This window comes from Pinus tabuliformis, chromosome Q, assembly GCF_031772625.1.
Source record: "Pinus tabuliformis cultivar Carrire ecotype Pingquan chromosome Q, CPIR1, whole genome shotgun sequence".
Lineage (NCBI taxonomy): Eukaryota > Viridiplantae > Streptophyta > Pinopsida > Pinales > Pinaceae > Pinus > Pinus tabuliformis.
The window spans coordinates 647,711,073-647,735,787 of NC_142296.1; the positions used below are offsets into that span (position 1 = coordinate 647,711,073).

At 39.2% G+C, this 24,715-nt stretch overlaps 1 protein-coding gene across 2 annotated transcripts in view; it reads right to left on the minus strand.

Moving 5' to 3' along the window:
* The window catches only part of LOC149221171 (fantom protein), a 77,460-nt gene extending 53,250 nt beyond the window's left edge, over window positions 1–24,210 (minus strand). For both annotated transcript variants that reach the window (XM_089385018.1, XM_089385017.1), the window contains exons 1-2: window positions 23,446–24,210; window positions 21,661–23,156 (exon numbers count right to left, since the gene is read on the minus strand). In XM_089385018.1, coding sequence (XP_089241144.1) covers window positions 21,661–22,878 — 1,218 coding nt within the window. In that variant the 5' untranslated portion in view covers window positions 22,879–23,156; window positions 23,446–24,210. The remainder of the gene's footprint in view (window positions 1–21,660; window positions 23,157–23,445) is intronic.
* Between the last annotated feature and the right edge of the window lie 505 nt (window positions 24,211–24,715).

Consider the following 24,715-nt stretch of genomic DNA (forward strand, 5'->3'; position numbering starts at 1 on the left):
AAGGGGCTTTGGAGTGGCCAGTGCGATCATGGTGGCAAATTAATCATTTCTCAGGGTTAAAAGTGACTTTTATTAGTTAATAAAAGTCACTTTCTTAAATAATTGAGGGGAAAAGTGCTTTTATTATTTAATTGGAGAAAAAGGCCAAAAAGGGGCAAAAGTCGCTTAGAGAAAATAAGAAAAACTCACTTAGAGACTTTACCAATTAAAACTAAAAAATAATAAGGTGCTTCTAGAAGGTTGGAGAAAGACCCAACAAATCTTTAAAAGAGAGAGGGGGTCACTTCTCATTCATCCTATTATATTCATCATTTCTTTGAAAGTCAATTTGGTTTGTGCGAGTCTCATGCAAGGGTTTCAAGCAGAACTCTTCGGCTGATTTTGATGGACTTCAAGTGCCACCATAATTGGCTCTTTGGGGGAGATCACTTCATATCTTCCATTTATGCTCAATTCAATTGATTTCAATGGACCTAGAGTGCCGCCCTAGTTCGCTCTTTAGGAAGATTATTTGAAATCTAACACTTATGTTTAATCAAGGAATTTTGTAGGTGTTTTGGAGCAGTTTTCCCAAAGGGTCGAGGTCATCAATAATTCTTGGAGGCCGCATTATTATTGAGGTCGAGTTCGATTGCTTGTTGACCCTGTTACCTGCCACTTTGTGGTTGATATCCATAGGAGAAAATTTTCTCCTAGATGGTCCTCAATCAGCAGCCACGAGATAGCTCGATGTGCCATTTTCTCCACCACCTAAGCCAGCCATGCAGTCCCTCACCCATTTGTTATGATTGTATGCTTGAAGGTGGGCCTTCCAACCCTAAAGGTATGGATGGCTTTTCATTGTGCAACTGGATATTTTTGCTTACTTATCATGGACACTTTGGGGCATGGATTAGTGGGGTGGATTTAGCAGAAAGACTGAGCTTGGTCTGCACTCGTCTCCTTTGTCCAATTTGATGGTTAGCCTTGTATTCTAATCCCGTGGGATCTCCTTTACTGGCTATTAGCTTTAGGTGTGGCACTACATGGGAAACCCTAATTTTGGTTGTGTGGTCCCGCTTCCTAACACCATATCATTATACCCCTTCTGCTCAATATAGCCCCATTCACCATATTTCCCATCTAGGTCCACATTTGTCCATTGGGTTCACAAGGAGTTAGCCTCCCCCTCCCCTTGTCTACACTTTGGGCCAGGCTTGGAAAGATGCCCCAGAGGTTGATGCAGCTAAAAATAAAAGGAATAACATAATTTGGCCACTCTCAACAAGAAATGTACCATAAAATGCAAAAGATGATCAGGACCTACAAATTTAGCACGTGGACAAAAGCTGAACATGAGCTCTACCCCTATCATTATGGCCATCACCCTGGTTCCTAGGGCACCTCAAATTGGTGCCTTACGTCATTAACGAACCCATGATTGTCCCAACCCCTGGTGGTCGATGAACAACCCCACCTTGAGGGGGTACTCACTGTTATATCCTACACATCATGTTGTCATCCCCTGGACCCCAAAGTAGTTATAAAGAAAAATCAATTAAAAGGAAAAGAGCATATGAAGAAGGGTCGAAAAACAAAGGTCGGGGCAACTCATATACCACGATTGCTCCCTACTACATTCGTATACCCAAGTGTGGGCTTCCCTTTTCATAGCTACCCTTGTACTGTGGCATGTGGCCTAGACCCTTCCCGTGATACCCCACTCCATTCCATCATTATATCACATGCCACCTACCATTTGATGAGTCTACCATGGACATGTCACCCCCTTTAGAGGTTGAAACCACCTAATAGAGTCCTTGGTTAACCTTCTTCTTGAGCTTGGAGACACTTGTACGTTCTAAAGCCCACTATGGAAGGGAATGCCACTATGAAGTGTCTACTTGGTTCCATGATTTGTAAGCTCTTTTACTCAATTACTCTAATGATCTGTTGTACTGGAAGGCGAGGGGATGCATTGAATCTTATACAGGATTGCAAGTGGGTCTCCATTTGGGGTTTGGGCTCCCTATACGAGGTCCAAGCCCTCCAAAGGGTCATATTGGCACTTGTAGGGTGAGCGTTTTGAGCTATGGGCCTCCAACATAGCAAAGACGAGATTGCCACTTCATGGATCCATCATCACCATTCATTAATTGCTCGTGTTCAACCTTTTTGGATGAGGATGATGCAGCTGGACCACCATGCCCAGTTGGCTTCACACTCGCACCACACACTTGGCAAGTGTTCCAGGACCCAAATGAGGATGTGTCTCGCCATGGGAGACAGTGGGAGGGCTTAGTCATCATTCTAGCCCTTACAGATGGTATACAGGCATTATCGATCCACTTGGACACCCATGAGGATATCATTGTGCCCCCACACCCAATTGGGGACACCACATTTGATTTGCTTGGATATCAAGGGGCCACCCCCTTGATCACTATGTTTGAAGCCTATTCTCTCAGCTTGGCACACTTTGGACTCCACTAGGCCTTTTCAATGGCCCACCGACTCATTGTATCTACTATTTTTCCCTCTTCAGAGGCTTATCTTTGTATTATGGAGCTATCATGGTGGGCTTGTCACTTATCTCATTATCGCACATGATTTTATTATTTGGGACTTAATGAGGCCTAATTAGGCAAATCGAACCATTTAGGGAGGATATAAATTGATGAGAGCTCATTTGAATCTCATCATCACTTGGATTTAGATCATTTGTTTCTTCTAGGAATTTCGCTAGCCCTTTTGATGGACAAGTTGGAGATTTAATGCATTTTGATGTTTGGAAGAGCTTAAATTTTTGTCTTGGAGCTTTGATTTTCTTGCATCTTGATGATTGGAATAATTTCGCTATACTTGTGAGTACTCTTTCATGTATATCTTGTAATTTTGTCTCATGAAATAAGACTATGAAATATTTTCGTTCATGAGGTTGGTGTAGCTACCCTTATGCTTATTCGAAGTTGCTAATTTGTCTTTGTGAGGGATTTTTCATGTGATTATTGTGTAGTATGGTGAATTATTGCCCTAGGGGTACATGATTTTTCATTTGCCTTGATAAGTCATCATTTTGCAACCTAGTTGTTGCTAAGGCCATACGAAGTTGTTTGGAACTCCTTGGTTGATTTCATTAGACTCCATTCTCCCAATTGGCTTAGCACTGGTCTAGTCCTAAGGTGATCACAAAAGAATATTCTTCTCGCCTCTCTTCCTATTTTCTAATCCCTAACCTAGTAAGCCTCCTAGGGAATCACCTAAAAATCATTTCTAGCCATTGCAAAATCTTTGAAAATTGGATATCTACTACATTGAGGTCTTCTTGAGAGATCATCCAAATTTGAGGTCAATCCCACGGTCGAATCGCAAGATATTTCAATCTCTAGTTTGAAGATCGTTCTCCTCCCAAGGTCCCCTTTGGTTAATGGCTTCTTTAGGATCATTGCACTCAAATTCCAGGAGAAATCCAATTCCTTTGATCTTATTCTCCTCCCTAACTTGGTCAAGACAATTAATTTGTTGCTTAAATCCAAATCCTTGACCTTGTTTGGGCCCACTTGGGCTTCTTTGTGGTCCCACTACCTTATAACTTCAATTTCACAAAGATCACTTAGGAACCCTATTATTCCAGGATTCCTTGATCTTGGGAACCTCTTTTCAAGTAATACTACTCAAACCCTAGGTCTAGGTATCCTCTTAGCCCTTCTACGAGATCCATCCATCTTGCTTTTATAGCAAGTAAACCCATTATCTGAGCCTTTCTTGCGAATAGCCCTTAGGAATCACTCTACATCCTATTATTGACCCATCTATCAAGTGATTCCTCTCATATCGGGACTCCTCCCATCAGTGAAAGTCCATAAAGAGAAGGGGGCTTTAGTTGAGGTAACAGTGGGCTATCGCTCCATTGTTGCCACTTAACCTAGTAGTTTCTCTTGGGATCCCCTCCTAGGACCCCTGCTAGTTTGAGCGGTAACAAGCCCGAGCTTCTATTTGTCGTCATATTCTAGAAGAACGAGTTCCCATTTGTCATAATCAGTGGGCCAAGACCAATTGTTGAAAATGAGTTCATTTGTCGAAGGCCAAACTCATTTACCAGAGGCAGAATTCTTTTGTTGGGGACGAGCTCATTTGCTGGAGGCCGAAACCATTTGCTGAGGATGAGTTCATTGTTGGGCCGAGTTTATTTGTTGAGCCGAGTTCATTTGGTGGAGCCATAATTTATCTAATGGAGTCAAGTTCATCTGTTGGGGCCGAGTTTATTGGCAGGAGTTGATTTATTGGTTGGGGCTAAGTTTAATAACTGGAGCCAAGTTCATCTTTGCAGAGAGACTAAGTTTGCATGTTGGAGGTTGAGTTTATAATGTTGGGGTTGAGTCATTTTCTAAAGGGGTCGAGTTCATTATATAGAGATTGAATTGTTTCTAGGCCGAGTTTGTTTGTTGGCTAAGACAAAGTTCCAATCTGCGAACGGTCGGGTACATCTAGATCGAGTTATTTTGTTGGTGTGTTACAGGTTTCCACAAGTTGATATTTTGCATGTAATCCCTTCATCAAGTTAATAAAATTTTGGTTGTGCCCTGGGAACTTATTAAGTGTTTATTGGTATGCAAAATGTTTGAAGAAATTTCCTTGCATAAGTGTTTTATTTAATTAGCACACAAAGTGTTCTAAGAAATACTTACATACAAAGTGTTTTCTAGAATACATAAAAGAGAAATTTAAATATTTTGGCAAGTTGTGCTAGCATATTTTAGCAAAGGAATATTACAAAGTCCCTTCTTGTTTAGATATTAGGTAGAGGGTTATCTTGAGGCATGAAGATTCTAAGGCTAAAAGGAATTGGTCCAAGCCTCTACTTGGCTAACTAAGTTACACTCAGTACCATTAAGAAAACCTACACTGCAAGGGAGTGATCCCCATTCGCTTCACTCTTAACTCACTCTACTAGAAGGAAAGCTCAAGGGTGCAATTCCTAAATGTCCCCTCCTACGAGAAAATTTTAGGAGTGCACTCCCAACTACTTAACATTGCTCCTTGCCTCTTGTGCAAAGTGTCCAGGGAGAAATGCTCCCAAAGAATTCCCATAATAGTCTGGAAACACTAACTAGAGCTTAAAAATCACTCCCCGAGTGATTCTATGTGTTGAAGTGAAAATGATTATTCTTCTTGCTTGTGCAAACCAAGGCAAGGTTCCATAAAGTTTCTTAAGACATAGCTAGGTTCCTTGATGGATTAAAACACTATTCACTACATTTTCTCACATTCTATTTTCCATGTCACATCCTTATTATGGTTTTGAGTGAGCTTCTTACTAGTTTTGAAGAGCAGATTTATGAGTGCTTCTTGCTAGTTGTGGAAAGCAAATTTCCTTGCGCACTTCCTCCTATTTCCTAATGCAAATCATGGCTACTATTTTGTAGCACAAATCCTTATTTCCTTGCGCACTTGTGGCCTCTTATTTTCTAGCGCACAAGCTCTCAATTTTGTGCACACAATCAAAGAATTGATCTCACAAACTCTTGATGATCTTGTGCATTCGTCCTCCTCTTTATAGACCCAATTCAAGCATGTAAGTAGGGCTAGCTCAATTTAGAAGTTCGAGTTTTGATAGCGAGTTAACTGAGAGTTTAACTGATTCTCTCTCCAACCAACACTTGGAGCCTTAACTTGTTCTCCCTTCAATCAAGACTGAAAACTAACTCATTCTAACTAAACTTATAACTGCAACTTCGTTTTGTAGTCAAACTGAAGAAGACTCCACATAATCGAAGCTCCAACTCCATGCATGCTATCTAGATGATCATTCCACTAAACTAGAAATAAACTCATCATAATTGAAGTCTATCTCATGAGCTCACACTCATACTAGATAAAGACAAATCGAGGTCTTCACTAGCTAAGGCACAAGCCAGAAGAACTTCACTCGCTACCTTTTCAACACTCTGTGAAAAAATTTATGTTGCAGTGATTGATTTATTTCTCCTACTTATTTACAATAATAATTTATATACCAATGCTTCAATAAATATAAAATAAATTCAGCTGCAAACTTCACAAATTATGAACTAAGAAAAGCAAGAGAAACACTAGCACATGAACAATCACATTGACACACTTGTTTTTGGACAATAGTCCCCGGAAAAACCCAATGCGAGAAATACTAGATAAATAGCCTTGGCTTGCCCTTGCAATCCTTGATCCCTGCTCCTATTTCCTTGCACAATGGAGCCGCTATTTCCTTGCGCACTTCCTCCTATTTCCTTATGCAAATCTTGGCTCTTATTTTCTAGTGCAAATCCCTATTTCCTTGTGCACTTGTGCCCTCCTATTTTCTAGCGCACAGGCTCTCAATTTTGCGCACACACAATCAAAGAATTGATCTCACAAACTCGTGATTATCATGTGCCTTTGAACTCCTCTTTATAGACCCAATTCGAGCATGCAAGTAGGCCTAGCTCGATTTAGAAGTTCGAGTTCTAATTGCAACTTAACTAAGAGTTCAACTAATTCTCTCTCTCCAATCAACACTTGGAGTCTTAACTCGTTCTCCCTTCAATCAAGGCTGAAGACTAACTCGTTCTAACTGAACTTGTAATTGCCACTTCATTCTGTAGTCAAATTGAAGAAGACTCCACTTAACTAAAGCTCCAACTCTACGTATGCTATCTAGATAATCACTCCAGTAAACTGGAAATAAACTCATCGTAACTGAAGTCTATCTCATGAGCTCGCACTCATGCTAGAGAAAGACAAATTGAGGTCATCACTAGCTAAGGCACAAGCCAGAAGACCTTCACTCGCTACATTTTCAACACGTGCATGCAAGGCATACAACAATATCAAATTTCTTTTACCAACATTGTATGGATGACATGGATGCAAAAAAATTTCAATTTCTCTATGCATGTGGCTACCATTCAGTGTTCACAACTCATCCTATTAGCATGAAATGGTACAAACCATCAACAATGCCCCCTAAAGGATATAGAAGCCCCAAGTATGACAAAGCCAAAACCATGAGACTTGACAAGGAAAGAGCCAAAATCCATAGTGCTTTGGGAAAATTTGCAAATGATTCAACCAAATATGGGGTATCCATTATATTTAATGCATGGACAAATGTTAAAAGAAGGCGATTAATAAATATTCAAGGTGTGTCTATTAGTGGTGCAATCTTCCTTTCAACCCATGACTAAAATCGTTACAAGACCGATATAAATATTGCATAACCCATAATTAAAACCATTAACAAGATTGGGTCATACAATGTCATTAAGGATATGTACCTTAACATATTTTGGTAAGGGTGTATAATTCACGCATTGAACCTCTTCATGCACAATATTATTAAGATGAAGGACCACAATTATAAATGGATTTAGTGCACTGTACAAGAAACAAAGAAAATGATAAAATTTATTACCAATCATAGCCATGCCCACTACATTATTATTGTAAACTAGAGAAATGTAAAGATTGCAAAGACCATATTTGCTAGTTATTACCTCATCTCCAAGTGCGTAAGAAACAAAATACGTCTAACTAGGGGCTTATGTTCATATCCCATGTATCAAATTACAAACACAAGCCCTAGATGTGTCCCACATGTTCAACTGTAAAACAACATCTTTACATTGCTAATTTCTCAGTTTCAGTTGTAGAAAAGTGAGCTCTCAACTCTCATTGTGTAGGTGAAGGGTAAAATCGAGATTTGAAGGGATTCCAAGTGTTTTGTAAGTATTCTAGTTTCAAAAAAATTGGATCTCTATGTCTATAATTCATTATTGTATCTATAATTTGTAATTACATGTGTGTGTGTAACATGTCCCCATGTCTTGTTTCAGAGATCAATATGTCATGTTTAATACTCATATTTTTGTCTTCCTTGTCCCCATGTCATGTGACTTAGCCAAGTGCCTTTGAAGATTGTAGAGTCATTAACTAGTATGATCTCAAGTGAATCATAGTAAGGTTTGAAATTAGGGCTACATTTGCATTTGGTAGATATGAATTGCAGGAAGTGGAGGCCTATCATTATTGATGGTTACTTTTGAAACAAGTTAGGCAAGATTTGCAATTCAGCGAGCCCATTTATAATATGATTCGGTTTTTAGGTACAAATCAACTGATAATTGGGGGGTGTATGCGCAGATGGACAACATGCAAAGCTAAATCAAGGACATTGTTGAGCCGAGAGATGCAATCTTGTATGATCATATGCATAAACATGTGGTCAATTGTTATGTGATAATGTGAATATTCCACTCCATGCCCTAGCATATGTGTTTACACCCAAATATTACTCTTCGTCTTGATTGGCCTGACCAACACTTGAGAGTCGGGTTAGGAGAAAACTACACGCTAATTCAAATGTACATAATGGATATATGCTTGCATTAAACAAGTTGGTCCCTAATGAAGAGGAGTGTAATCAAGTACATCAACAAACATGGAGTCTTTAATAACTTGTGCACAACTAAAGATCAAGATAGGTTGAATCTTATCAAATGTTGCAACATGTATGGCTCCTCAACCACACATGTACATAAATTCGCAGTGAAGGTACTTCCACAAGTTATTAACACTTCTTTACAAAGAAACATTGGAGTACCTACAACTTTATCAAAAATGTGGAGAGAAATAGCCTAAAATTAAATCGAGCATAAAGCTTGGTTTATGTGCACTACAACCAAAGGTTGTTGTCCCTATCGACCACCAAAAAGTGGGCAACCCATAGGAGAAATTTTTCTCGTCCTTAGGCAGCCAGCAAAACAGCCGATAGCCCTATATGATTAGCACATCATATAATGCCAGCATCCTCCACTTCTTGCTTCAATCAAATTTCTCTCTCCCATCCAGCATTCCTTCTTAAAAAGGTAGGTCATCCATCAATAGGCACTTTAACCATCTCGTAGTCATGTGCTTTCACTTAATGCTATGGGCATACTAGTATGGATCATGGGGCAAACTAGATGATTGACCAATCTTGATTGTATTCTTGTTCTCTCACTTCACCTGGGAGGTTAGTTATTGACTATAGTCCAGTGGGACCCCCTCTAAGCCTTACGAATTTTAGGAAGGGCACTACTAGAGAGGCTATGATTGAAGTAGTGTCTATGATTATTCCGAACTTACCACTTTCCATCTTTCCCCTTATTAATCTTCATTCTCTGGGCTAGTGGTCATTGATCACTGGGATTGGCACCCTTTCATCCTCATCCTTGAGTCTTGCCCCTGAAAACTTTACCTTGGAGGTTGACGCAGTTAAAAGAAAGATAAATGGATAAGAAAGCCACAATTAAAGGAAAAGATAAAATGCAAAAGATGGCTAGGACATTTGATTAGTGAGTGAGAAAAAACCTAACATGGACTCTATCCCCCTCATTAGCCATCACCCAATTCCTCAAGCACATGATGTTTCATCTATAAAATGAACTCTTGCATTGTCCCAAACCTGATGAGCAATAAATTGACTCATCATTAAGGGGTAACGGAAAATCTCAAAAGCAAGCTTGGGCTCTTGAGCTATGCACCCAAATCAAAGCAAATCATAAAGAAGTAAAAGGCACACAAGAGGGGTGGGAAAAGCAAGCTAAGTAAAAGGGTAACTCATGCCTCCACGGTGCTCCCTCCTTACATCTATACACTCATGATGTTGGACCTCCATTAGTTGGCCATTGCCCAAATGTCTTTCCCACTCCACGCCACCATTTTCACACACACCTATGGATTGATGAGCTAACTTGGGACATATCACTTCCACTTGGGGGTTGGAAACACTTAACAGGGTTATCCATCCAACCATCTCTAACATAACGAGGTAACCAATTTACGAGACTTGATCTAGATAAACATTTGAAGATGACCTTTGTGTTAAGTATTGTTATGCCAATAAGCTTTAGGTATGGTCCACCATGATGCAAATATGGATGATGTGCCCAATAATTGGTGATTTCACTTGATTTTGAGTAAGGTTTTGTTACGTGGTGTCATCACAACAACAGAGGCCTTTGTAGAGATGATTATCACTCCATTCACATCAAAGGCCATTTCACCCATTTCATAGAGCATATATGACCTTGTTGATGCAACATTGCCCATCCAGAGTAGAGCATTGATTTATATGATGGTTCCACATGGTACTTGACACTTTGAGGTACCCCTAGATGTTGAAACATTGAGACCATGAAGCCTAGTGCTAAAAATATTGATTATGTGTCCAAATGTACCCAAGATGCCCGTAGGCTAGCTTTGACACTATTTGATGGGCATTGCTTGTTCAGCCCAAATGATAATGTTTATCCTTGGGATGATAGGGAAGGTCTCGCACATCACTATTTGACCCCAACACTTACGTAAATCAGTGCCATGTCACCACTCTTGCCTTCTAGAGGGTGACATAGAGCACCTTGATGATCACCTCTTGGTTTGGAGGCACTTTGGAGGCATACCAATGAACTTGGAGCTACCTTTCAAAGTATGGAGCATTCATTAGCCTATTTGACACTTGTGGCATTTTGAGTTTCTTTAGAGGATGACGCAAGAGTGGAGGAGGTTTTTCTCCCACACACTTGAGCTATTTTCACATTATTTGTTAAATTTTTGAGCTATGAGGTCGACTTGTAACCTCACCCTTGTTGAACACTCAAAGTAAACTTGTAATTAGGGCTTTTATTTGTATTATTGTAAAAATACGAGTGATAAGCCTCATATAAACAGAGGCTCCACCTTATTCCACCCTCATCATCACACATTTTGTCACTCTTCTCTTCAAAAGATTGTGAGTTAGTCCTTTTTCGCTACTTGAGCAAGATGTGATGTTTCTATGGTGCAATTTTCTCTTGGAGATGGATTTTTGTGTGGATATGATTTCTTGGGATTGAAAGAAGTGTTTCTTGTAGAATTTTGTAAGTTTCATGCTTTATCTTCTATATTTTGCATATTGTATTTGTGCTAGTTGGGTTTCTAATTCGTGTCATGACTAAATGCTAATTCTATGTTGAAATTTTGCTCCATTATATTATGCAAAATTGTTCTCTTGAAACTTATAAGCAAACTCTAAATGTGCATTCGTTATATTTAATTGCTCCCCACACAAGGGAGATAGTTAGTGTTTTAAAAGTGTATGCCCTAATCACCCCCCTTATTTCATCAAAACCTTTTCATGGAATTTTAGCCCTATAAGACTCCATCAAGCCCATTTAGGTGAAGGAACTAATTTCAAGTTGTGTTGATCACTTTTTAAATTCACTGAATTCTTGTTCTCCTTTATCTCTTTCATAGACGTCTAGGGTTAGCGACTAGGGATTTAGGGTAAAATTATGCATAAAAATTGAATTTGAATTTGATGTGCAGGGTTCATGAAGTAGGAATTGCATCAATAAATATTGTAAAAACAAAATCTAGCATTGTTGCATGGTAAAACCGTCCTATTTAGGGTTGTCGTCATCCTTAATTGTTGTTCATGCATGTTTTTCAGTCCTAAATTCTCATTACATGACCCTATCCCTAGGTGTTTATTAGAAGGCCTTGTTTATATGACATCATATACCCTATTCATTGCAAGTCAACAAAACCCTAACTTATAGTAGCCAGGTCTAGGAACAAAGTACTTGGTTTTGGCATAGAACATATAGGCTTTTCTAGTTCTTGCCGATACTTTGTCTCGTTGGTCAGACCTAAAATCTATCGCCTTGAGCCATAGTATTAGAATATCCTCTAAGTGATTTAATGAAGCCTCCCTTGTGGTCAAATACCACTAAAGAGTGGGAGAAATGTCACCAAGGTGACAGGGGTGATCCTTTCTCTTGTTGCCACAAGATCTGATTCATCCTAATGGAGCTTTGCACTGGGCCTGCAAGATTTTGTGACAACAATCCCATTATTGTGAGATGACGAAAATGATATAACAAGTGTGACTTGGGACAACAATCCAAAGGCTACTACTTTGGAGGATGAAACTATAGTTTAGAGCATGTGGAGGACAAAATTTTGGGTGATCACAATGGTGATCATATTCATGCAGCAAAGATGCCACCCCCATCCACCAACAAATTTTCTTATCCAAGATCTTTGCCTTTTATCTTCACAATGTCCAAGATTGATAGGGGTCCATGTAGTTGTTGGTCACATTCCATGACCACTTTTAGCTACTCCTACTCCTACTCCTCTTGTTCACAGATCACGGGCAAAGAAACTAGAAATTTCTCATGGCAAGAGGGAAGCGTAGTACATATTAAATTTATTTATCTTCTTCTTGTTGAGAACTTAGTATTGTCTTTTTTATGGGTTATATTGTAAACATCATATGACATTTTAAGTTTGAACCTACCTTTGAACGGTTGACTACATCTTACAACTCTTTGATAATGAATATGATACTATGTTTCATTTTTTGTTTGATTTTATTTGTTATGTTGAAACTTTAAAGTTGATCTTCTAGTTGACCATTTGATAGAAATATATATATATATATATCATTTTTTGTTTGATTTTATTTGTTATGTTGAAACCTTAAAGTTGATCTTCTGGTTGACCATTTGATAGAAAATATATATATATATATATATATATATATATCATTGTTGCTTTAATGATAGTCATCAATCCAATTGTTAAATCTATGTTTTCATGTACATACCATAGTATTTAATACCGGAACCGATGGCTGACTTGATCTACCTATCAAACCAGTTTTTGAACTAAAAACCATCAAAATCAAACTGGTCAGATTTCAATGAACCGATCTTTAAAAAAATATGTGAAACAATTGATTTTTAATTATTATAATTACCAAAAAAAAAGAAAAAAAAATATTTCTAAGATTTCAAACCAACAAAGACAAAATATTCAAAGTTTGCTCATTTATAAACCATGTAAAGGTGAATATATCAAAATGGCATTGAGTGCAGTACATATCGGCAACAAAATACATAATCAATGAGACTCTAAATGGCCTCTAGAGTCCAAAAATAATGTTACAAGCTATGGGGCCACTGGCCTACTACAAGTCTACATATCAATGATCAACACGATCACTCATCATCATGATCAAACTCATCACCACTACTAGACATGGGATCACCAACATGAGCTACATAAACATCATCTGCTCGGAGTTTGAGGACTCCTAGGACTCCTCAACAACCTCAGTAGCAGTAGTAGCAGCAAAACTAGACATCAAAACTACAAATCATTAATCAACATAATCACTCATCATTGATTCAACACTGTAGAAATAGGACCATCAACAAGAGTTACATCAACATCATTTAGCTCAATATCTTCAGACTTTGATCTCAACCTTATAATATGGTAGAAATTGAAAAGGTAGCATGCCTAACCAACGATTTTGGTTTGAATGAAGGGTTCATCTCCTCAACCTTATAATATGATAGAAAAATCTTAACATGCCTAACCAATTATTTTCCTTTAAGTGAAAGGGTACATTTTTTGTTAAGGTCACAATAGAGGAGTTCAACAATCAATACCACCAACATCAACGAAGTTAAACAATATTTGTCATTGACATCAAGGTACTTAAAGGGATTCATGCTCTTGATCAAATGCCAATCTCATACCCTAACTCATGATAGTATCAAATGGAGACATTACAATCCCCAAATTCTGAAATCATGAAAACCATTAAGTCTACTAGATTTGTTGTAGTGGCTGCAACACCCTCCAAAATTTTGGCTTGCATCCAAATTTCGGAGCCTTATTTGGTTTTTCCTTTGATGGTTCCAAACACTCGAGCTCACCCCATGAGCTCTTATGAAGTCTTTTCACCTTTTTGCTTGTTTGACCAGCGGTCATCTTTCGGCATGTTGATTTCTTTGTCATGCTTGTGATCTAATTCTGGTGAGTTTGAAGGTTTGTCTTTGTGTGTTTGGGTTGTCTTCGCTATGTAAACATCCATCGTACTCACACACAAAGTTGTAAGCACTGTCGCACAAGTGTCATCACGATCGTCCAAAGGTCTATCACAAGTGTCGCGCTTGTCGCTCTCAACTCCAAGATAGTCTCACTAAGGGCATGTTTTGTCTTGTTGTCATGGTGGTCTATGTTGTCTCGTCGTCGAGTATGCTAAGTGTATGTTCACAATGTCAGTCTGCACAAGTTTGCTTGCTTTCGACACTTAGCCATTTTCCTGAAAATTTTCCTGACCGGACAACCCTCTTCCACCGGACCCCCACTGAGCTGCGTTGTGCAGTCTCAGCCCCCAGTGACCCTACTCTGCTACTTGGAGCTGCGTAGTGCTTGAGGTTGTCCTCCAAGTCAGCTACACTAAGCAATCCCGGAGGTGAGCAGCCTGTCTGCCTCCCAGAATGGCGCGGAAACTGCCTCCCAGTCCAACTAAACTGTACATTTCTCAAGCACAGTCATCGACCCTACTGCTTGCCCGTCGGGAGTCTGCACTGCCCTAAGAGCTAGGTCTGAATTGTCCCCCAAAATTGCGCAGACATGCCCAGTTGGTCATCTAATACCTTGCTGCCTTGCCTTGCCCTGTCTCCAGAAATTGCGCAGACATGTCTGGCAATTCCCCTGCTGACTGTCCTGCACTGTTCCCAGAGATTGCGCAGTCATGTCCAGCGAGTCCCCCTGCAACCCTGCTTTGTCTTCCCTCTAGAAATTGCATAGAACTGACCAGCAGTCCCTCTGCAGCCCGCTCTGTCTTCCCTCTGAAAACTGCATAAAAGTTGCCTCCCTCAGGATCCCACCTTGTAGCTAACATTGGTGACTCTCATTGCGCAATCATGCCTCCCAGTGATCATTGCACAGTTATTCCCGACAGTCCAGGTTGTCCTCTCGAAATGCCTCATTGCAGCCTGAGTTGCGCTCTGCGATGTCTTAGTGAGTTGTCCTCCCTCCCTGTCACCCAAACACGAGAACAGTGCATCATGCTAGACTAGGAGGTTTTGGATTTGATGTTGTCTCATCATGAGTGAAGTGTAGGAATAGATACACTGGTATATCATGGCGAGACGATCAACGGGATGAAGGAGCGCACATGCTAGAAGACTGGCTTGCAGTGGGACAAACGTACAAGCAACAACCAAAAGGAACACATGCATTAAACCATCAAGCAAGACCAAGACCATCGAAGACCCCGCAACACTGTGCCATGCGGAGGAGAAGACAAAGCACAACAAGAGTACATCCATCACCCAGCAGTGCAGCAGCTTGACATGGACACCACAGTGAGTCAGTACATGTCAGTAGTGTCATGTCGAGTTATGTGATGAGTTGTCTCAGCCACATCACCATTATGGGCCATATCCGTTTTAACTGAATGTAATGTAAATTGGCGTCTCATGGACGCACATAGAAGTCGAAGAGCCATGTCAGTTGAAAAGTCATGGGAAGTTGATAGTCACGAGGGTAGTCCAAGAGTCAAAAGGTTCAAGCATCACCCTTGGCTATATATACCCCTCCCATTGTATGAGCAAAGGACTTTTCATCTTGGCTCCTCCCACATAGCCTTGAGAGTCTGTAGTCTGTTCTTTGAGGAGCGAGGAGTGGCTTCAATGTCCCACTACTGGGACTAGTGATGTATGGTGTACATATGTGTCTTGGGACTTTTGCTTAATTCAGAAGCATGTTAAGGCTAGTACCTTTGCTTAACCTGTACTAAGATAGTTGAACTACTTTGGTTATTTTAGTACTTACATTGTTGAAGATGTGTTGTATTGCTATCACCACTGTCACATCCTTGTGGACTACTCCGCGGGATACTCGACAGACCATCTTTGTTTTCTGGCTATAATGACAGTCACATCAGTGTGGACTACTCCGTTGCATGGTGTACATGTTGTCCCCTTCACTTGGGTTTTAACAATTGTCGCATCCGCTGTGGACTACCCCGTTGGATGCTAGACAAACCCTTGTTGGTTCGCGTGTGTCTCTCCCTGGGTGGTACTACTACCTCTCATCTAGAGGCTCACTTTTACTCTATCCCTTTACAGTAAGAGAACCAGGCACAAGTTACATTACGCACTCACCAGGCATACTCACCTCGCTTTTTGAAGATACAAGCATAACACTCTCATGTGTTGAACAGCAAGAGCTAAGGCAAATCTCTAAGATAATGGCAATTGGGCCATCGTATCAGATGGGACTCCTACGCCAAACAGTGTGAGGTCTAGTTGAGACTTCATACTGGGGAGATCCCCTTTGTTGGCGGGTCCAGCAACATCAACAGGATTTTAAGTGAGATCTCAAATTCCAGTTTCTCCATATGAAATCCAATGAGCTTGAAACCACTCTCAAACACTCTAATTCATTTCATGGTAATGTTAAAAATTTAAGTAAAAGGATGAAAATTCATCCTTTTACTTTAAGAATTTTACATTACCATTGATTTCTAGCATTGCTAGGGTTGAGTTAGGTTTCTTTTAGGAAGGGGGATTGGTTTTATGGCCAAGGGGGGCTGTTTTGGAAGAAAAATCACCCTAGATTTCCTCCAATAACACCTGAAAAACCACCATCAATGGTCCCGAACTCCCCCACAAAAGTGAGATCTAACTGAACTGGTAATGACCTGGCAGGTTTGTGACAAAAAGAGGTCACTTTATGGCCAAACCAACCAGTTTATGGTTTGCTTGGTACCAAAACGGAGTTTGCCTGGGCCCAAATTGGCCACGTTGACCCCCAAGCCTAATGAACTGGCCAGTTTGACTGGTGAGCAGTTTGACCCAGCCAGTTTTGAATACTACTGTATACTTTAATGATAGTCATCAATCCAATTGTTAAATCTATATTTTCATGCATAGAACTAATTCAACATTCTGCATGTTTTTCTGTAAATATATATGCATCAAATTATTAAAATATGTATTATATAAAAAACGTTCCCAAAACATTCTACTCTAGGACTCTTTTTGAAAGTTGTGAGTCCCGTTATTTTCTCCCAATAGCATAGGTACTCGGAATTGTCAAACAACTCATGCTCTCAACTTAAAATTTGCCTCGCTTGCTGCGGGCCACCGTGAAGGCCTACTCCACTAAAGCATCAAATGCCTGGTCCTCATCCTTCACTGAACATATTTCATCCAGATTTTGAAGGCTTATTTTCAAAGGAGCATAAAAAGAAAAACTCGAATATTGTTGGCACGGGAGGCAATTTTCCCAAACCTGACGGTCTTTTTTCTTTGTCATATGCAAGGCTTAGACCTTGTCTCGAACACAGCTAAGTTCAAAGCTTGCAAGGGAAAAGAGATTCCCAAGGCTTCTTATAAAAAGAGATCGGAAGTTGGTGTTTGAAGTTATTGAGGAGAATTTCGTCACTGCTCATGTGGGTATTGACACCTTGGCAAACAAGCCAAAATTGTAGGGAAACCCCTTTTCTGAAATTGACATCGAGGATGTTTACATGGAGAAGAACACCCGAGTTGATGGAAATGCAAATGCTGTCTACCTTCAGCCTAAGGAAATAGTTGTGAATGAAAGTCAATAGTTGGTTCGAATGAGAGTTTTCTATCAAATATTTGTTTATGTTGGTCCAGGCTCATGGCTATTACCAGCCAATTTTCATATCAATTTCTCACTAAAAATACAGAGTTTGTGAAGGCTTCATATTCAATTGGGATAGTTTTGTGGGTCACACATGCGATCCTGAAATGATGATTTAAGAGATACCTTCAATTGTTGCTCAGATAGCGACAGAGTTGGTCAAACACTCTTGACAGCGCACAAAAAAATTTAAATTAGAGGACTATCGCTCATCTGTGTTATAAATAGACAGTTCCTTCCTCCACCCTATAGATAAACACGGATATTGTGGACCATTTAACCAAGTTTGAATGCTGAATACAGAGATGAGGTCATTTTATAACAGTAAAAGATCGCCAAACAAGCATATCTCCGATGGTGTATAAGGTTTGGAGGGAGCAAATGCTGCAGTACTGACTATGGGAAGAGCCTTACATGTGGTGGAGCCTGGACAAGCTCCCGAGCATCATCACTAACAAAAATGTGCGCATTCCAAGATCATTTGCGGAGGCCTTCAGTGACTTGAGGCTGGCATGACTGGACTTTATGCTGTATTTTAATCTGTACGAACTGTAAGAAGCCCATTATATAAATCAGATTGTTGTCCTTTAGAAAAAGTTACGGTTTGCTGTTTCTTGTTGAAAAGCTTTATACTTATATACTTAATTATACTCAAATAAAAAATAAAACAAAATAAAAGTAATGCAGGCATCATGTTGAATAAGTCATGATTTTATTTCTTATGTTTGTTACTCCAAACTTTACATGGGTGAACCTTGTGTTTTTTAAAGTCGGCAACAGACTACCCAGCAACTAACTTCTTGGTTTGCAGGGAACCCCACTCGGAACAGGATGCTGATGCCTAACCCATCCAGCCAAATTTTGACAAAGATTAATGCTTTGACATTGCACTTTAACAATGTTTTACAAAATCAATTTGACCTGCAGACTGATCATTCTTCTTCTGTCTACGCTATAGTAGGAAAAGTTTACCCTATGGCTTTGGAAATATTTTGCCATCGTCAAGTGCAGGTTGAGGCAGCAGTTCACATGACCCAGCTGTAGGCTATGAACGTAGTTTTGTCCAGCGCTTTACTCCTATGTTGAGATTGTTTCCTCGGGCCTGTTACGTTGGAAACGATGTCGGTACTCCAAAGATTCATCGTTTCTACGTTCATTAAGTATCTCAATTTATTGCCTTTAACACCTTACAAGGTCTCTTTAGGCCCTCCCCATGCCACCTTCCGAAAAAATTAGTGAGGCTATGGAAAAGGATATTTGTCCCGAGTACCAGTATTTTATTCCTCTCAAATCCCCCTATCACCATTAATTTTCCATTTTCAGTGTTTGATTAGTCTTGAGTCTGAGTTTTGCATGTTATTTTAATTTTTATATTTCATTATATGAAAAGTGCTTTATTTTGTGATAATATTATTGTAATCCACAGTTTTATTATTCATTAAATATAAACCAAATGATCCTACTACTTTCCCAAACTTTTCAACTTCAAATTAAATTTCTGTACAAAATATTTTAAAAATTATCATTTATTTCTTATTCGATGAAAGTTATCTACAGCGACATTACTATCCTGGCTTTTTCCTCTCCCTGTAAACCCTTTTAAAGTGAGTTGTTCTCGTCTTTACTATGAAGAAAATCAGTACATTTTCATTAAGAATGGGATTTGTTAATATTTTTAATTCTGAAAAGATCACATTAAAGAGCATTTCATTTAGGGAGATTCTATCATATCGAAAAAAAACTTGGAGGTCGTAGTGCTCTTCCTAACCATATTCCACCCAAAATTGTTTGGCTTCTTTATTAAAGGCATTCGAACACAGGAGCGTCGTGGGTTCTGCCGTGGCCCGTAGGCTAATCACTTAAGTGTTTTTTTCTTCCTTCCCGTGTCAATGTTAAGGTTTTAAATTTAGCGGGTCTTAAAAAAAATTATGATTCGGTGAATCTCATATTATTAACTAAGTTTAAGGTTATCACGATGAAGTTTATAATTTATATTTACAAATTTCTAAGTTAATTACAGCATTATTTATATTTATCGATATTTATTTTAACATTAATATTTATATATATAAAAAATGCATATAGATAAATTTAATGATTAATTTTATTTATTATATTTTTATAAAAAAAATCAAATCAAATTTAATCATTATTGAACTTAAACTCTAACCCAAACCAACCATGTGACTTAGCATTTTTCTCCACTTAGCTTTCTTCTCGCCCATATTAACGCATGGTGGTTCAAACAACGAACAAGTGCTGTGAACATTGAGAGACGCCCATCAAGCTAGCCAAAACTTTCCTCATCATCTATGCAACCTCGTGATCAACTCATCTATTCAGTTGTAGAGTTCACTGGCAAACGACAAATCCCTTTTATAACAAACCCAAGCCCCGGAGGAACGAACTTCTCGCCAAATTCTTCCCCTCCAAGAGTATTTCAACCCTACAATGAGGTTCTTACAAACACGGAACACTCTCTCGGCAACATCGTCGGGTCTTACATTGGAGACTTTGCAAACTCCTTCGGCATTTTAGACTCCAGGCAAACTCAGTTTTTATTTAATATATTTTATTTTATTTTCGAATATTTTTTTATAATTATTTATATTCGATTGGTAAAAAAAATTTTAATATTTTAAATATTTCCATATTTTTTTATAAACCATATTCTCAAATTTCCCTAATTTTTATTTTATTATTTGCAAACATTAACCTAAAATTTTAAATCATATATTTTTTTTTATAGACCGTATTCTCAAATTTCCCGAATTTTTATTTTATTATTTGCAAACATTAATATATAATTTTAAATTATATTAATGTTTTATTTAATAAATTGAGATTCATTTCATAAGATTTCATAAAGATTTGCAGCATAAGAATATATCTCACAATAAACCACCGCATTGACTAGCTTGAAAAGCGTTAATAAATAAATCTTTATGTAATTTTCACTAAAAAAATTACTCAAAAATACACTTCTCTAATACGCCGCATCACACAGAATGCACAATTGCAAACAGCCAAGTTGTTGAACTAAAATAGATTCGTATCTTGGTGATATCTTGATTTTCGCCCACCGTTGAAAGTCGCAAGCCTTTCCTTCCATGAAGTGATTGCAGTCACATTCATTCGATTGCTATTTTATCTGTTCAAGCACAGCAGTGCAAAATGAAAAGATAAGTAGGCAGGAGAGGGATAAAAGTAGTTGAGGGCAGGAGAACCTGGTTTAAGATTCCCTTGAACAATTATTCGCACTCTACTATGACCATACACAGGATAGGCAGTTTTGTGGGAAACTTTCATTGGTTGTTAGCTAACATGCATCCAATGAATATATTTATGATCCGTATGTAACAACAATTTGCACATAAAATACTGTTAACATGGCCAAGATGGCCATGTAAATAGTAACTTCGATTTCGAGCTTGTTGGGAACCAAGCTCCCTGTTTTTCTCCAATCATACACAAACAGGTTCTGTGTTGATTTGCACTTACGGTTAGGTGTTCATATTGACTACCGCCAAAAGACAACCCCAAAGCACATCATTTCCATAACTCTATATAGAATCCAATGCCCTAGCATCATAGCTAGCTCACCGTGTAAACAGTGTTCTTTCTCTATAGTTTAGAATTATTGTTGAACTGCGAGGAAAAGGAAATATACACCAGTATTCGTTTTTTATTTCGACTGTCGCATAGATCCTAAAGCGTCTCCTGTTAATAAAGTTTACTTTTATTTCTCACTACATACAGGGATACTGTTACAATTGGCAGAAACCATGTACCAAGAAGCCTTGGACATGATTCACAATAAACGCTGGAATTTGAAACTTTGTACTATGGTGTGAACCCGAGAGAATATCACCCTAATCCCCTAAAAAATACCTTGAAGGGAATACAGAAAAAAAAAATCAGTCTCAATATTATGATTGTCATGAAAAAACATCATGCAAAGCGTCCATAGATGTTAACATGGAAGATCCAAATGACTGTGTAAATGATGGTGGAAATTTTTGAGTTTCTTAAAACAAATGTGCGAACACGCATGTAGAGAACACGCCAAAAAAAATGACGCCCAATTAAAGGCAGAAATAAATGGAAACAGATTGTATCATTGCTTGTAAATAATCTAAAGATGGAGCTGATGAAGATGCTTACATCTTTTGAAGACGAAACATGATCTGAATGTAATTTCTTTCTAGTGTGAACCTTGATTGAAGAACACTCGGCACCTTTGTCCTCCACTGCCCTTGAACTAGGAGAACCGGAACTCCTGGGTCCTTTCTTTTTGGGATGATGAAGTTCATCCAAACACCCAGCAGATTTCCTCTTCTTGGCATCTACAATACAGTCATCTGGAACAGATTTGAGGCCAGAACCTGGAGCATTCTTATCTCTGACTTTCCAAATAGTGCCTTTCCTGAAAATAACCTTTTGGGCTTTCCAGGTCGGAATGCTAGTGTCAATAAGAGTGACCTCGGTACACGAATAAGAAGAAATATGGCTGTCTGAGTCTTGTTTCTTATTACCGATTCCCCCCTTGCCATCCACATCACTTGTCTTCTTTCTGAATCCCTTTCTTTTCAAAGGAGCGTCATCAGCTTTAGTACATGCAATCTCACCCGACTTCTGTGCATTGCCAGCGCCCATCGCCACACTGCCAACAGCACGCAAGGGCGAAGATGTCAAAATGGCGTCATTATTTGATGGAGATGACGATTTCAAAGTAACAGAAGGGGAACGATTCTCCCCACTGTTATCATCCGCGCTGAATGGTGGAGACGAGGAAGTCAAATTTGCATCCACATTTGTAGATGACGGACAAAGCCGCGGTTTTTCCTGCTTCCTCTTGCGCTTCTTTTTATCATCCAATATCCGTAACATGTACCCATCACGCATACCAAAAAGCTCTGCCAGAAAATTATTTGTCATCTCGAACCAGTCTTCTGATGCCTCCTCCTTCACAATAGACAAACTTTTCTTCTTCTTTTTAGCAGCTTTTACACGAGAGCCGTTCAGAGATTTGCTATTAGAGCGATGTAAATAATCCCCCTCCTCTTCCCCCTTCACATTAATCTCCGCTTTTACTTCGTCAGGAGAGGTCGACTCATTTTTACATTCTACAGCAGAGGACTTCGTAACCATGCCGCGATCAGTTGATTTGTCCGGCACAGTTTCTTGCACCGGTCTCTCTTGTTCATAGTTCTCGGAAGTTTTCTTCACACTGCAGGAAAGGGCAGCGGATTGAACCTGCGATGCATCGGAGTTGAGAAAATCTTCAATTTTAAGCCCAGGCTCTACCGGAAACCCCTTGGCAGATCGGAGCCTATCGAGCCAATTTAAACGTGCACTGGCTTTAAAAACGGAGTAGGGCATTTTGCAGCGAATGAAATTCCTCGCGGGTTACAACCTTCAAACACAGTGCCGAGGACGAACCCGATAAAAGAGGAGTTAGTGGCGAAAGGCTTCTGGCACAAAGTCCGTGTCAAGACAAACCTCCAGAACAGTAAATAATAGTAATGGATCCAGCTGTGTCTGCTGCAGTTCGTACCGGCATTCTCAAATGCCCCGTCAAGGTCAAAACGGAAACTGCCTGGTATTGTCGCGTGAAAAGTTATCCCGTATCGACAAATATTTAAAGAGAAGGACACAATCTGCAGAAGCCACAGTTGACAGGTTTTGAAAGAATTTCTACGTAAGGATTTCTCTTTTGAACTGAAAACTTGAAGACAAAAGACATAGAATTCCTGAAAATAAAGATTTTCAGTGTTTTTGGCCGATCAACTGTTCAGTTCTCGGAAGCTACAGCGAAAGATTTTATTCGTAACAGTTAGACCTTGAAAATGCGACACCTTCAATGAGGCAGAGAAACGGCTAGATGGCTAAATATATTTCCATGCGAACGTAAAGAAAACGCAACGGAAAGGGAAAGTTCTTAAATACCCAAAAAATTGCACAAGAATCGTGAAAATATAATCGAACGTCTACAATCGATGTCGAGTTCGATTCCCAATGAGCCAGCGGGAGCTTCTCTGCTTTGTCGAATCAAAGCCTGCCAAGAAATTATTTTTCGGCCCAATAAAATATGCAAGGTCATTCACGGGACAGAAAGAGTTCCAAAGTCTCCATGCCACGTCAGAAAGCCTTGATAGGACGGAAGATGAACGACGAATATCACAAATTTCCAGCGACTACTCTGAAAATCTTACAGACTCCTTTCATTTCCCGATCCCTGCTTTTTCCAGTCTGATATTCAGCAAATATCCCAGAATTTGACTCCAATAACCTCGATCCAGCCGAAAGCTCCGCCAAATTTTTGCACAAAACAGCAATGAAGGATCCCGACAACATAATCATATTTTTACCGCACTATCGAAGGTTTTGCTGGCCTGCATGGCACCGAATGCGAAAAGCCGCCAAAACGGCCATTCTGTGGCGTAAATTTTAGCGGAACAAAAGTCCGAATGCGTGTTCTTTCACAGCCGTTGTGCGAAATTCGTCGAATTTCAGGTCGCTGGATCGATCTCGCAGAAAGACAGCCAAATCGGGGTGTTACTGGAGCCGCCGCGGGCTGTATGGATCCGTTTCCTCGCTCACAGATGTGCGAGAGAAGGTAGGTTCCGTAACCCCCGGCCTTAGGGTTTGATGAAAGAAAAACACACTGCAAGAAGACTAAGAGGACTTCACGTACTAAATACTTGCAGAATATTAGATCGTACGCATTTGATAGCTTAAAGGTAGTTTACAGTCTTAGTAGATTCCCTTTTAACCTAACTTAACCCTTGCGTTGGGTTAACTATTTTTCTCTAGTTAACGAGTCATAAGCCTGTGGTCCTATGAGCGAGGACGCAGCTTCCAAATTCATGTCAACTTGCTTCAAGTATCACAGGCTTGTGTGTTTATGTCCAAGAGAAAAAGCGAAGTGTCTTGATGTGGAACCATGTGGAATTAAAATAGAATAGGTTATAAAGAGATAAAGAGAAAAAATTAAAATCATCTAAAGTATTTCGAAACCATAAATTTAATTTTCTCGGTATAAAAAAAATAAAATTATAAAATATAATATAACAATATTTCTTAATTTCTTTTGTTAATAAATAATGATAAGGATATTTGTTAATTTCTTTTGTTAATAAATAATGATAAGGATATTTGTTAATTTCCTTTATATCAATTTCATCGAGACAAAATAAAAGATATTAAAAACTAACCA